Below are 15,972 nucleotides of genomic sequence, written 5' to 3'. Positions count from 1 at the left end.
AGTCCACTTTATGCACAGTAAGGCTAATCGGGACTGGACCTACAGTTTAAAGTGGAATCCGAACCACTTGTGCCTCCACCGGGTATCGAACCCGGAACCCCTTGATTACAAGGCAATGACGCTACCACTGCGCCATGGGGGAGGCCCCTCGGGTACCCAATGAACGTACACAATGCCTCGAATGTCGAAAGAGACAATCATCTTGGCTTTGAATTTGGACTTGCTCATGCGAGCTTTCTTGTGACGTGGCGAACACGGAGTCTTCCAATGCATTGATTGGCACTTTGTGGCAGGGTCGTACGTGAAAAACCACGATTCATCACAGGTTATCACTCTCTCTAAGAATGTAGGGTCTGTTTCAATGTTCTTCAAAGTGTCCGTACAAATGTTCGCAAAGGAACAAAGGTTCCTTGGCATGAGTTTTGAACACACTTTACTCATGTTCAAATTCTCGTGTAAAATTTGTCGAACACTTTCTTTGTCTATTCCTGTGATTTCAGCAACTGATCTAATGGTCAATCGACGATTTTTTCGAATCACATCACTCACTTTTTGAATGTTTGTTTCCGTTTTCGACGTGCATGGTCGTCCTGAACGTGGGTTGTCTTGGATCATTTCCTGTCCTTCTTTAAACCATTTAAAACACTCAAACACTTGTGTGCGTGATAAACACTCATCCCCGTACACAGATTTGAACATGCCGTACGCTTCTGTTGCGGATTTCTCCAGTTTGTAAAGGAACTTCATATTGACACGCTGTTCCATTTTAATACTCAGCATTTTTCCGACAGAGCACAGACGCACGTTCCGCTTTGTCCAAGTGCCACAGCGAAACTGAGAGGCCTGCACCCAGGGCAATTAGTCATTCTGTAGGCAGGGTATGGTAGTATAGAATCATGCATTGCTCAACCTTCGCACATTCGTTGTTTGCCAATAGCAACATCAATCCGGTTTTTTTCTAGCCAAACCTCGTATATCAAACCTTAGAAATATACATTACCATGTTATATCATTTTGTCTAAAAAATGCAAGTAAAATATATTCTATTCTCATGCAAGAAAGAAGCCAAATTTATGGGAAATGATTACTGGTGCAAAGAGTTAACCATAAAGGTGAAGCAATAAGTACAAAAGAAAGAGCATTGGGTTTAAAGTGAGACGTCATTTGCGGCAGCATATCCCATACTACAAATTGGCCGTTGTTTTACCTTACGTAATGAATCCTGTAACAACGCTGGATTTTTATGTGGATTATTTTACTTCTATCAGTTTGCAATCCTTTCTGCATGCATGTGGTTTTGTTTACAGAAGGTCTCAGGGTTGGTGATTTGAACTTTAATGTCACTGTTTCCAGGACAGAGGTACAAATATGATTGTAGGTTAGTAGACATGGGAAAAGGTGTGTTGATCCACAAGACCTGGACCAAGATCTAGTTTTATTCCGGGGGTGTAAGGGATGACCTTCTGGTAAGGCACCCAAGGGTCAATCACAACACCCCGGTAACTGCTTCTTGCAGGCCAATGAGGCTCTGGTGCCTGGACCCACAGCCAGGATCCTTTGTTTGTCCTGTGTGCTGAATGTCCCTTTAAAACCCCAGCTTTTACAATAGGTAAGGAAATTTTAGTTCTCAGACAATATAGTTCTATTTCTTGCCAAGTAATGAATGAATTAATTAATTTTGAAAAATTAAGTAAAGAAGTTTTTGACACGCATATTATTTTCTTTTATAAGAGCAGGGTTGCTACACATTTAGAACACCTGGAAAACAGGGAATTTGGCTTATGAGGGAAATGTCAGGGAATTTTGCAGATCGTCTGTAATTTACGTGCATTTTGGGGTCTGCAAAAGAAAAATTTGCAAAATGAACAAGCAGTTCACTTCCTCTTTTGGATTTGGTTCTTGTGATTCCACTCCCAGAAAAGTTTCAGTTTAGAAACTTGTTTCTTTCGTTCTTACGATTCTCAGTCTTGTGCAAAATTATGGTTCCTTAGAATTTCTGTAATAAATTTTCACTTTTATAGTACTAGATATTAGAAAGATTATCAAAGTAAAACTTGCAGTCCAGATATCTGATTGATAACTAAAGTGCATTGACAATATGATCATAATTATCGAAAAAGTTGGTGAAGATGAGGTTATCATCTATTATTTTATAGATCTTAGTCTTGTTGGCATTTTCTACGGAATTCCTATATGCAACAAACATTTCTTCAGATGCTGTGTACTTATAAATGTAATCTAAAAAGTAGCACACTATAAATCCACCAGAAAATGAAAGATTGTGTATGGTTTATGAACTTTTTCTGGTGTTTTTATATTGTGGAGATCTGTTATGGTGAAATAATGTACCTCTGTTACCTTAGCCTGAAGGCTAGATGCACTTGATTGTAGCTCACTACATTTGATGCAGATTGTAATTTTACATTTTACTAGGGATGGGGCGATATGAAATTTTGGCCAATACCGATAAAGTACCGATATAAAATTTACCGATACCGATAACCGATATTCTACCGATCTGATATAAAATTAGAAATGGTCCTTGAAGAACCTGAAATGTTCATTGATCTCCTTAATAAATGTGTGTTTCGAGGTGACTGCAGTGCAAAAGAAGTTGAATATTTAGACAATTACTTTTTTAGAAAGTAGAGCATCGAGATTATCCATAAAAATTACAACAAAATGGCAGAATTTTGCACTAAATTATAAGATATTTATCAATATATCAGATCGGTAAAATAATCGGTAATTTTACCGATACACCGATATGCTTATATTGGCCGATACCGATAGAGTACCGATTAATCGGTCCCATCCCTACATTTTACTCTTCAAATTTTCACGTGTTATTGTGTGTGTAGAATGAAATTTGCTAAAGAAAAAGTTGTGAAAGTGAATAATCATAATAATTAACTGATTATATATTTAATTGAAAAACACCACAAGGTTCAAAAGCAAGAATTATGATGATAAACATGTCTGGAAAAAAATAATTTTTGGACTGGAAAACCTGGAAATGTCAGGGAATTTCATAATCAAAAAATCGTAGCAACCCTGTTAGAGGCCTGTCCTCATTTTTGATTTAGTTAAGGTGCTTATCCTCGGATTGTGTGACAGGCAAAAATAGCCTATGTTCTGATGTGCCTATAATATAAAAATCTATCAAACAAACAGGCAGTTTTATTCCATACTGAAAAGTTTTTTTTTTTGTTTTAATTCTTATTTTAACCTTGGCTTTATTTAATTGGAAGCAATAGTTGTCTTACATAAAATATGACTTGCAAATTATACATACTATGTTCTCTGGGTTCATAATGTAACCTAAAAATTTATCTTGCTCTGTGTTCATGCAGGATGATCATGTGTCAAACCTGATCATGGAGGTGATAAAGAATGACAGTCTGCGAAAAATAGAGCGTCAGATGAAGCAGGAAGCAGAACGAAGCATCTTGACGGCAGCCAAGCTAATATCGCCCGTGATAGAAGACACCTTCAGTGTGGGATACAACTGGTGCATTGATGCTATCAAATCTTCCAACTATGCTCCTCTAGCAAGTGATTTGGAAATAAACAAGGCTGTGATGTACCTGAGGCAGAGGGAATTTGGTCAAGCTGTCGAAACCCTGAAGGTGTTTGAGAAAAAAGAAACAAAGGTTGCTAGCACTGCAGCTACAAACCTATCATTCATACACTTTTTGGTAAGTATAATATTCTCTTTATTGTAAAGAAATCTACATATTATGCCATATTTTGACATCATCATCACATTAATGGATCAATCCGTACCAAATAATAATAATAATAATTTGTTACATGACAATTTTGTTAAAAAATAATGTTTTTGTTGTTGTAAGCCCTATGCAAGGGTACCTCAAAACAGGCAAAAAAAAATGACTTTCTTTGAAAATGGCAGTCATGTTTGACTCTTACCGTCCAGCATTTTTGACCTTTGCGGATGGTTGCAATAATTATGATAAATCAGCTAAGACAAATGATAGAAAGCAGAGGTAAAAAACACTGTTATCAGAGCTATAATTATTTTAGAGGAAAATATACATCTTCTAGGTCTTAGCAGAAAAAAATTGAGCAGCAGAAATTATTTGAGCTCTTGTCACTGGTTGCCTCTTTTAGTTATAGATCTTTGAAAATGCTTGTTATTTTTTTCAATATTTGAGCTGCAATATCTCTCTTGGGGGACCTAATAAAAATTTGATCCTTACACACCTTTTCATTCATAATAGCTGCTAATGGGTTTACCATATGATTAACATGATGTAATCAATCAATAAAAAACATCTCATTGCATGATAGTTTATTTTAAGAAGTAAATATTTATTTGTAACATAACGTAAATTTGCCTGTTTTTGACTAAATGCTCCGTGTTATCCATGGAATATGAACCTTGAAATTATTTGACCTCTCATAGAATACTCTTTATGCTGTAAATAAACCAGATCATGGACTATTTGGTTTGGTATGGAGTCATGCAATACACCTTTTTTGTTGTCCAAATTTCTTAATCAATCTGTGTCCTTTTTCATAATAAAGTTACTACTCTTCATGGAAGAGTAGAAAATGGCTAACCATTCAACCGATGCCTTACTAACAACGCTTTCCAGCCATGAAGAAAGATCAGGGTTGACAGAAATATGGACAACTAAAAGGTTATTGTGACTACTGTCTATGTTAATGTTACAGTATTTTATTTGCCTTCTTTTCATTAAATATATTTTGATTCTCTCTGTTTCCCTTGGGAGAATTATACAAAATATTCCAGATAACTTTTCCAAAGAATTAATATAATATTGACTGTGTGCCACACACACGCACACACACCAAAAATTAATAATAATTACATGATACAATATTTTACTGATACCAGCTGAAACTTTTCTTTCTGGCATCTTAGACTTTCGGAGGGTCCACAAAGATTCTGCACTACATTTTCGTGGAGTCTAATTGTCCAGGAAATTACGTAAAATTTAAGATTTCCATTTATTTTGCACCAATATTGTGTGAGAAACTGTGGTTGTTACATAACATGGATTTTAATGTTAATATTCTGATGTAATTCTTGAATATTTTGAAGTAAAACTCTGGTAAACTCATGCTTATAATTGGAGTGGAATGCTCACTCAGTAATATTAATCATTAATATTGAACTACTTTTAAGTGTTAAAATTTCCAATACCAACCTCCGTGGTGGAGTGGTTGGAGTGCTTCCAGCTTTGGCATGGGTGTTTTTCATGAGTGTTCTTTTATCAATTTCATCATATCATCACTCAGAGTATTGACATCTGGGGGAAATTTTTGTGAGACTATTTCTAATTATAGTTTAGTGTAATACGTTTAAGATAATAAATTGTACCTCTCTTTTTATTTATAATTTAAGCAAACATCTTGTATCAAATTATCAACGATTAAATTAACTCCAATGAATATTGAAATGAATTGTATTTGTAGTCAATTTGGGTTTATTTAATCTGACAAAATTATACTTTATTACATCCTTGACTCTGTTTATCCCCTGTTTTTTTATTGCAGTAATTAAAATGTTTGTGCTTGATTTTGCATATATGAGGTGTGGCTAGAAAGAAACCGGACTGTTGCCACAAAATCTTTTATTGGTTATTTTGTACAATATGAACATTATCCCCTTCAAAGTACTGCCCTGTACTATCGATACACTGCTCCATACGAATCCTCAATTACTGGAAGCAGTGCTGGAAATCATTTTCTGAAATCATGTTTATGACCTCCATCACTTTCACAGATCCTACGGTCGTAAATCTGGTTCCTTTCAGTGCTAATTTGACCTTTGGGAATAAAAAAAAGTTGCACAGAGTGAGATCCGGTGAATAGGGTGGATGTTCTAACACTGGGATCCCATGATTGGCAAAAAAGCCTTGACTGACAATGCCGTGTGGACAGGGGCATTTTCCTGATGAAGAATCCATTACTTGCTTATTCAAAAATCAGGTCGTCATCATATTACTCGCTCACAAAGGGTCGTCAGCACCATAATGAAATAATGTTGGTTGACAGTTTGACTTTCGGTCGGGTACCCAATTTGAATCAATTCACCGACATTTGCATGTTTGATTCAGTTTTGACGTGCAAGGCCGTCCAGGATGCAAGTCATCCACAGTCACTTCTCGTCCCTCTTTAAACCTTTGAAACCCCTCAAACACTTGCGTGCATGATAACACTCTTCTCCGTACACTTCCTTCAACAAACCATAAGTTTCTGTGATTGATTTTCCGAGTTTCATAAGAAACTTCACATTGATACACTGTTCCACTTTCACACTTAACATTTTTCCGACGGAGCACAGACATATGGTTCGCTTCGTCCACAAGCTACAGCGGAACTGACTGCCGCGCACCCTGTCATCACACAGTCGATAGGCAGGATTTCATGTTATACACTCATGCACCGCTTGAGCTTGACGTGCTTGCCGTTTGTCGACAGCAATATCAATCCGGTTTTTTTCTAGCCACACCTCGTACGTTCATTCTTCTATTTTAATAAATGAAGTGAAAACTGTTCCTGTATTTTCTTCCCAAGCAAGGTGAAATAGAGGAAGCAGAGAAGTATGGAGAGCTGGCAAGAGTGGCAGACAGCTACAATGCAGCTGGTTTTGTCAACCTTGGCAACTGTTGCTTCGCCAAAGGGGACATTGAGAAGGCAAAGGAACTGTACATTTGTGCCTTAGAGAGCGATGCATCCTGTGTTGAGGCATTATATAATTTAGGTATGTAGGGTATATATTTCGGTAAAATGGGATTATTTAAAATAGCATTGACAATTCTATACATTTATTGTCATAAAAGTTTGTAATTCTGGCCTCCCTTATGGCAGAGTGCTCTGAAAGCTCCCTAAGAGCATATGTCAAGGAAGAATTATGAACAAAGTTAGAAGCTACTTATAGAAGTATCATATCAGTAAGATGAATAAGAAATTTACAAATACACTGATAATAACTACGCGAGCCTGTACATTGAGTACCAGTTAATCCATCCCTTCATTATTAAGTAGAGGATCAAATATATATTTTTGAAAGATGTAAATTAACAAATGTGATCAATTTGTGCTTGGATTTGTATAAGTCTATTAGAAACGTGACAGATTAATTGGTACTCTACTTGTATCGCCCGATATTGTATAAGTTTATGGGTAAAATTGTTGATAATTTTACCTATCTGATATATCCATACATATCTTACAGTTTAGTGCAATATTCTGCCATTTTGTTATAATTTTTATCGATATAAACATATAATCTACATGTCCTACTTCCTTAAAAAAGTAAATGTCTAAATATGCAGCCTCTTTTGCATTGCAATCATCTTGTAACCAACATTTATTAAGAAGAAGGTCAATCCTTGTGCCTTCAAGAAACATTTGCAATTTCATATCAACTTGGTAGAATATCAGTTATCGGTAAATTTTATGTCTGCACTTTATCTGTATCAGCCCATCCCTAAAGTCTACAAATTTTGGAAGATGACTTAACCCTTAGACACCGAGGCTGATTTTCCAGGTACTTGCACTAACGCCGAGCATGTTTTCAGCGGAACATTTGAAATTCTGCATACTTCTAAATTAAATTTTATATTTCCGGAAATAAGAACGTTAGAGATACCTTGTTTTCTTCAGTATACTTTGGGCTATAATCCTGATGGAAAAACATACATTTTCCATAATCAGTTACAAGAAGAAAAGAAAAGGGAAAGTAACTATTTTTTTACACAAAATTTGAAATTCATCGGACCCCCATGCAGGCTACGCCAGGACATGAATCTCCAATAGGTACCTGCATAATTCCTGGTATGTTTGCCATTGATGTGGGAAAATGTACGCACTTATTGCTCATACTTTTGGAGAAAAAAAAATTCAATGCACTAACGCTGAGCATGTTTTCAGCAGGAAATTTGAAATTCTGCATGCTTCTAAATGAAATTGTATATTTCCGGAACTAAGAACGTTAGAGGTACAAACAATACCTCGTTTTGTTCAGTATACTTTAGGCTTTAATCCTGATGGGAAAAAAATCCATAATCAGAAGAAGAAGAAAGAAAAGGAAAGTACAAAAACCATTTTTTACACGAGATTTGAAATTCATCGGACCCCCACGCATGCTACGTCAGGACGTGAATCTCCAAGAGATACCTGCCATTTTATACACCCTTTACTCTTGTTGGAGGAGAAAAAAGCCTGAATGTCACAGCTCGCCATTGGTCACACGCCACAAGCTGGGGAACACACACACTGAACAAGAATTCAAACTCGAATAATTTAAATTTGTCCAACTTGCTTTGTTAGTCTGTTGTACCCTCCACAGCAACTTACCTAAGTAAACACATGGCGCAAGGGGCTAAAAATAGCGTGACCATATAGTAACAGTGCCTCCCCGATGGTGTAGTGGTAACATCGTCGCCTTGTGATCAAAGGGTCCTGGGTTCAATATCCAGTGGAGGCACATGGCACAGTGGTTCGGTCCAGTCCCGATTAGCCTTTCTGTGCGTAAAGTGGACTTAAAACCACAAATCAATCAATCAACCAAATAGTAACAATGAAATTAAACTTTACTAATTGTGAATTACATGCCTCTAGACTCGTGCAGAACTCAAAATATGTATCTCCGATCATTATCCAAGTTACAGTATGTCAAAAAAGTAACTACAAGAAAAAGCTGCTTGTGACACCGGTATCACAAGCCGTCATAAAGGGAAATACCTGCTGTGACACCTGTGTCACGGCCCGTCCTTTAAGGGTAAATCCAGTTGGTTCTGTAGTAACCTTGATTTGTTTCCCCCCCCCATAAGTTTCTAAATGTCACATTGGGTATAAGTTATTTATTATGTCCTAAAGTATAGAAGAAAATGGTATTTCAATATTGGCCAAAACTTATTCTAACTTCTTTCTGTTCCAGGTCTCGTGAACAAACATCTTGGTCTCTACGATGAATCGTTGGATTGCTTCCTCAAGCTGCAAACAATTGTCCGTCACCATCCACAGGTTCTTTTTCAAGTTGCCCATCTTTACGAGGTGCTTGGTGATGTTGATCAAGCAACCGAGTGGTTAGTTTTCCCCCTTTATTTTCAGTGCTGGGTAAAGAAAATTATCACATATAGTTATTACAGGTTTGATTGATCCTACTTCAATTGAAAGCATTCATATTGTCGTGATGTTGAAATATAATCAAATGTATGTTTCGGGGTATTTGGCTGAAACTATTAAAAATTTTACATGCTGCTGTAGTGGGACTAGGAAATGGTAGAAGAGTGTGTGTAAATACAAAACTCAGGGTGTGTGTAAGGGGTGACCTTTCTGAACACACCCAAATGTCAACCTCTCTTCCATGAAGTACACCGTGGACTGCATTTTTGCAGACTAGCGAGGCTCTGGCGTCTGAACTCGCAGTCAGTATAATTCTCTGTTGGGCTTGTCTTTTATCTCCCTATATGTTTGTGATGGTCCCTTCATGCATTTCATCTTATCACCAATTCATCATCATCTTTGCAATTTTCCGAAAGTGGCAGAAATGTGAAGTAAAATAAATCTAATCAATTAATGAAAACAAAACTCAGTGTGCCGACCTCTTTGGCAGAGTGGTATGAACACAAGATTATACATCATTAGAGACACACATTTTTAGTAAATAAAAAAGGAACATTTCGGTACTAAAATCAAGTCAGTTTCAGGTTCAAAAGTGGTAAATAAAAAAAAAAAATTCACTGTTATAGCGGTGAAATGACATTTTGGTTCTAAAAATTTGAATATAATCCCAAATTTGATTTAAAAACTGCACTTACTACACAAAATAAACATATCCCTTCTAATAGCTCATTTAAGTTGTTACTAGAATATTAAGTTTATTCCTGTATAAAGGGGTCCATCTTTGCTTCTCAAATGTTTACAGCAGAGTTAATCAATTTTCTGTGAATTGCATAACACTCAGGATAATGCTGAGTTCAGAAAGTGTCACATCGGTAAATAAACTCTAAATTTCGTGTTTAAGAGTCTATTTCGGATTTTGCAGTTCATTTCCCATTATTTCATGACAAAACAAGGTGGGAAAATGCACCTCACACCTTTCAGAAACATGAAAAATTAACATTAAAATGTGTTATTTCACATTTCGTGCATGCCTCTATACATCATCAATCATCAGAATATGAATTTTCTCATGTTTTGCGCATTGGCATGTTTCAATTTTGTGAAGCTACTGTAGATAGAAATGTCATATAAATATCAGCATAATTAAGGAATGAGTTAAATTATTGTTTTACGGCTGAGTGATGATAGAGAAAAGTCTTAACAGTAACAATTCTGCCTTTTGTCAACAATTACCACGCATTTCAAAAAATTGATCAAGTATCAGATGGTTTTAAATTTTTATTTGTTACTTTTCTTAGACTGGTACCTTACAAGTACCACTCAGGGTTTGAATCATACGAAGTTTTTTGTTTCCCTAGATACATTTATTTTTTCCTATCATCTATTGTTATGTAATTTTTGATATTTGTAATAATTGTAATACTCTCTGCTCTTCACTTGCATATGTAATGTTTTTTTATCACTAGAATGATATGCAATTGCAACTAAGTTGAAACACTAATAAGCCTTTCATCCATTGCAGGTACCTTCAGTTGCTTGGTATGGTTCCAACTGATCCAGGTGTTCTACAGAAAATGGGTGAAATGTTCGACAATGAGGGAGACAAGCAACAGGCATATCAGTATCACTTTGATGTAAGTAAACATTGAAATTAATTTATTTCCAAATTTCCTATCAATAGCGTGTAGTCTTCATCTGTTTCTCACCTTTAGTTACACCTCCTCTCTCTCTCAAGAAGTTCTGAATTTAATACCCAGTGGAGACATATGGTGGTTCGCATCCTACTTAGGGTCGGGTACCCTATTCTACACCCTCGAGGGGTGTAAGGGGTGATTTTCCACGTAGTACACTCAACTGTCAACCTCACTTCCACGTTAGTACACCCTGGACTGCGTTTTGCAGACGAACGAGGCTCTGGCGACTGGCACTCTGGTCAGTATAATTTTGTGTGTGTTGTCCTCTTTTTTGTCCTTGTGTGTGCTGAGTGCCCCTTTACAGCCTCAGCTTTTAACGAAAGTCAGAACATTTTAAGTTTTTAAGATTTTACTTATGCAATGTTAGAGTTGTTCTTTGTAAAGATAAGGGGCTGGACCCCGTATAATGTAACAGGTGCAAAATAGCCTAAGTGCTGACGCACCCAAAATTTTAAAATCAAATCAAATCAAATCTACACCCTCGAATTTTCAAATTTTTTTTTTCATTAGGAAGATTATGTGATCTTAATTGTGAATAATAAAAAAATGGAGTGCGGAAAGAAGTATTTACGACTGTACAACCGTTTAAAGTTGAGATTTTGTCATTTGAAATTGTTGAGTCCAAATTTCCCACCGATTTTGGGCTCCGCCCCCTACTGCTACCGGAGCCCTGCCTTTATCTATAGAGTCTCTTTTAAAGGCATGTTAGGAATTGGCAGAGTCACCTGCACCCAACACTATTTATCACTGTTTTCCGCATTGACACATGAAGATACCAAAAATGAAGGCTAAAATTAAACCTAAGAAGGTAACTTACCTCTTTTAACAAGGCCAGGCACTGAATTGCGGGTTGAAGTTAAATTTGTAAGTCCAAAAATGAAGTAACTTCTATGTTGAAAGTCCTTGTTGTCCTTTTCCACAGAATACCACCCTCCACTCTCTTCCCATCATAAAAATAAGAAGTCGCAAATTATCCCATCCCACAAGTCATTTAGAAAAAACAACCCTCCACTTTACGGCCTGCAGTTGCCAAAAAGAAATAATTAATTCCAATTTCTGAAGTCGCATAAATGAAATCCAATGTCTGAAATGTCCAATCCGCCAATATATCACACAAATAACATATCGCAATCGCAAATGTTCCCATTGCACAAGTCAATCATAAGAAGAAAAATAAAAAAATCAGACGTGCGCCTGTGACATGAATCCATGATCCGAAATCTTCAGACCTGTGTCTGTGACCTGAATCCATCATCCGCCATCATAGAAGTTCTGAAAAACCTTTTTGACGTTACGCAAGGAATTTTAATTTCATAAAAAACGTAAGTTTCGTAGCACGTAGATCTAAAATATTAACTTATGCGCTATTTGCAAACACTGTTTGTTATGAGGAACTAAATATTTTCACGAAAATATTTGAAATGTGCCTTAAATCGAGGGTGTAGAAAGGGGTACCGGAGCCCTACTTTAAACTATAGGTCCTGTCCTGATTACGCTATCTGTATGTAAAGTGGACAAAAACCTTAAAAGCCAATAGATGAACACAAGGAACACATTCCAAAAGCGGAAACAGAAAAATCCAGAAGTAGCTGAACAGGCATGGAGTGAATCCTATGCATATGGGCAGTGTATACGGCGAACGCTTTTAGAAGGAACATGAGTTCGACCAATACCCAGCCAGTGCTACTGTGCTGTTGCCAAACTAACTGCTAGCGTAAGTTAGATCTCAAAAATTTAATTCTCGTGGCAACTATATCACCCCTTTCTAACAAATTTATGCTCATCGTTGTTTTTCTTTTCTATTTGAGGCCCAAACATTTTAGTATTAACCCTATAGAAGTAAAGGAACCAGTGTAATTACTTCTTTCCATCATGACACGCTCAAGTTTAAGTTTCTTGATAGAAGGATATTCGCCGTTGTCATACATTTCAAATATTGTACGACGGAGTACATCTTTTTCGAAGTCATCTAAGCTAGTAATACTTTTCTATTTTCTGGCATGTTTCCAGAAAGAGATTTAAATAGGGGTTCACCGATTTCTTGTGGTAGATATTTTACCCTATTTTACAATATGCGACACAGTATGAACACTTACACCACACGCTTTAGCCATAAGTTCTCTACTATGTGAAAACACTGTTCCAGCATGCACTTCTTCCGACGCCAATTCCTTGAAGTACGAATACACTTTAAAAATAATATATCTCCCTTGTGAATGTATTATTTTACCCTTGTGCCTGTACTACTGGTGCTAGGTTTCGAGAGTGACATTATTTAAAATAAAAAGAACACACGGAACACACACTATTGCACAAAAGGGCTGTATTTAATCTTCTCACGACTGTTCTTTGTGGCGCACGAGTGAACGATACGCGAATAATTTTACACCAGCCTTTCTACGAAAACGCTGAACTCAAACTGACCCAGACTTTCAATGTTCGAGATGCCCAGGACAATGAAGGATCATTGTTTATATCGAGACGAATTTAACACCCACATTTTTCCCTAGTCACTACAACTCAGCTGCGTCAACACGGTGGCAACGAAAAAGACAGGCGGAAGGAAATGAAAGGTGACGTTTCCCTTGTTTCTTCAAGGAGCGATAACTCTGGCTGTAGGCGACGGAAATTCATGGGACTTGGACAGTGAGGTTCAAAATGCCTTTCCCCTTTTTCTGATGAACCTTAAAGTGGCGAGTTTTATGAAAACTTCTTGCGTGCAAGAAAAATACAGAACACGGCTTTTAACTTCCGTGCCGCAGTCTCCTAACTGTACAACGTTGCACTCCTGCAATTGGCTGGTCTCCACGCACACCCTCTGAGTGGCCCCGCCCGATATCGCTTCTAGAAGCGTGCGTCGTATAACAATGTAAAAGCTTCACAACATACCAATTGGAAAGAAAGAAAGGAAAATCAAAGATGCAGCCTTGAAAGTTCTGGCTTCAAATCAGGCTCCCCACTGACCTGGAAATCCTTGAAAAGTCAGGGAAGTAAACCTATGGGTGAAAAATGTCAGGAAATTTTGAAGTAAATCCAAAAACCTTGAAAGATAAGAACAACAACAATTTGCTAAGCAATTAACTGGTACGTTGTTTTAGTGAAGACCCTGCAGGAAAGTAGTCATTGAATTCAGAAATTGTGAATTGATTAATTTCATGAATTTTTTGCACTCTCATTTCTCTTCAAATTATCTATCACCAGATAGATGTACTTCCTTTCTTAAGTACATTGCCCCCCCTCCCCCTCCTCTTGAAATTCTGACACCATTTCGTCACAGTTCCTTCATTCATTCATTACTCTTTCACAATAAACATTTGCAATGTGCCTAAAAATTTCTCCACAGTTTTTGCATTTAAAAATTTTATCACCAACATCATTTTTTTTACAGACATCAGGATTGCCAATTTTCACATCCATTGCAAAGCAGTTGGTTCTTATTTTCTGAGGGAACCTTGCAGTTGAATTGAAAATATATGTGCAAGCCTCACTCCCATAGAAACCAACATGTTTTAACCTGCAACTTTTTACATGTAGTACTACAACCTTTTAACTTACTGTTTAACTCCACCACCTACAAATGTAAGTACTCCTGTTTTAACCCCTTAAGTGTGGATGGTGTATATATATGCCATTTGCATTGGCCAGATGTTGGGAACGTAATAAAGTGAAACCTCAATTTTACATTCAATCTTAATTCTTGGTCCATTGTAAGCTGCTAATGCAGACAAAGGCTAGACCGACAAGAATACACAGTCACCAGTCCATCTCCCTTCCCATTTTTTTACCGTTGCACATTTGAATTTCTGAATTCGAACGACAATAAGCTGAACTATTGTAAAATGTTTTGTTGGTAAGAACAGCAAGAAAATCCAGATGTGAATTATCGTGCATATGCATGGTAGATTTTGAGGCCGGTATTGGCGTGTTTCTCATAAATCTATACAGGGTCATTTGGGATCCATCGTTATGTCAAAACAATCTAAGCAACTGCAAAGTTCGATTTTGCAAAAATTCCCGCTGTGACACACTCGAGAATTGTGAAAATTCCTTGCTTCGTCTCTGTGTGTCAACGTTATTGTGATATTATACTGATTTCACATCCCCTTGTGAACTCTCAAGAAGTGATGCTGAATCTACATCCACACCACAAAATAATGTTGAAGAAGTGCTTTGTGAATCACCTAAAAGTGATAAATGTGTTGGAATGTCTTTTAACTTACTTTTGTACTCAAGAATAGACTCGGTGGAATTTAGCAACATGTATTCTCGCGCTTTATCATCATCCTGGGTGAGTTCCATAAGTAAAGGTAATGTAAATTTCCTCTTGCATATAGCACCATGCCTTGAAGGCCCTTATAGGGGTGGGGCCCCATGCATTCTCGATCTCGGCCATTTTGGAGGTAATATGATCAGCCGGCAGCCTTTAACCCCCAGGGTTGCTAACAGGTACTCATTGATATGAAGCTGGGTGAGCCCTGGAACCCCCAGAAAAAAATTCAATCAATTCTGGGAATCGAAGCCAGATCTCCTATGTGGTTGTCAGATGCCCTATCGACTAGACCATCTCGGCACCTTGGATGAGTTCCGTACTTTGATTATTTAAATTTATTTTAACATATATTCTTGTTTTTATGGATTTTCTTCACACTTAAAATGTCTCACCTCGTTGACTAGACAAGTATTTCGTAACAAAGAAACAAAAAAATGCACCTAGAATTTGTTAAAAATCGAATAACTAGAAAGTAATTTTGTTCTATTACTTTCATAAATATATTAATGTAGATCTCTACTACTTAATAGTAGTAGTGGTATTAGTAGTAATTAAATTAATTAATTATAAGTAGGCATATTATTAATTAATTAATTATGAGTATTATTAATCAATTGAAGTATAATAAAACAATGGCAATGTGAATTTAGAGAAAGTTTTAGAAATAACTCCCTCCCCCCCATGAAATCCTGCGTATGCTACTAGTGCTAGGTGTAGTAAAAACAAAAACAGTAGCAGAAGAAGAAGAGCAAATGAAAAAGAAGAGGAAGAAGAAAAAGAAGAAAGAAAATATAAGTTAGACGTAAGAAAAGTCTTCTGCTCTCGTGTGGTGTAACTCGTGCAAATAGAAAACTGAAATATGGCTCAAAAATGCAGTTTGTGTGA

At 36.8% G+C, this 15,972-nt stretch overlaps 1 protein-coding gene across 3 annotated transcripts in view; it reads left to right on the top strand.

Moving 5' to 3' along the window:
* nompB (intraflagellar transport protein 88-like protein nompB) overlaps nt 1-15,972 on the top strand; it is a 44,990-nt gene that overhangs the window by 21,087 nt on the left and 7,931 nt on the right. For all 3 annotated transcript variants that reach the window (XM_083124005.1, XM_083124007.1, XM_083124006.1), the window contains exons 9-12: nt 3,354-3,698; nt 6,568-6,754; nt 8,936-9,083; nt 10,646-10,757. In XM_083124005.1, coding sequence (XP_082980131.1) covers nt 3,354-3,698; nt 6,568-6,754; nt 8,936-9,083; nt 10,646-10,757 — 792 coding nt within the window. The remainder of the gene's footprint in view (nt 1-3,353; nt 3,699-6,567; nt 6,755-8,935; nt 9,084-10,645; nt 10,758-15,972) is intronic.

The sequence above is a fragment of the Lepisma saccharinum genome, chromosome 6, assembly GCF_977018435.1.
Source record: "Lepisma saccharinum chromosome 6, izLepSacc3.1, whole genome shotgun sequence".
NCBI classification, from domain to species: domain Eukaryota; kingdom Metazoa; phylum Arthropoda; class Insecta; order Zygentoma; family Lepismatidae; genus Lepisma; species Lepisma saccharinum.
Note: the sequence above shows the minus strand (reverse complement) of the source record. Positions and strands in the feature narration are given on the sequence as shown.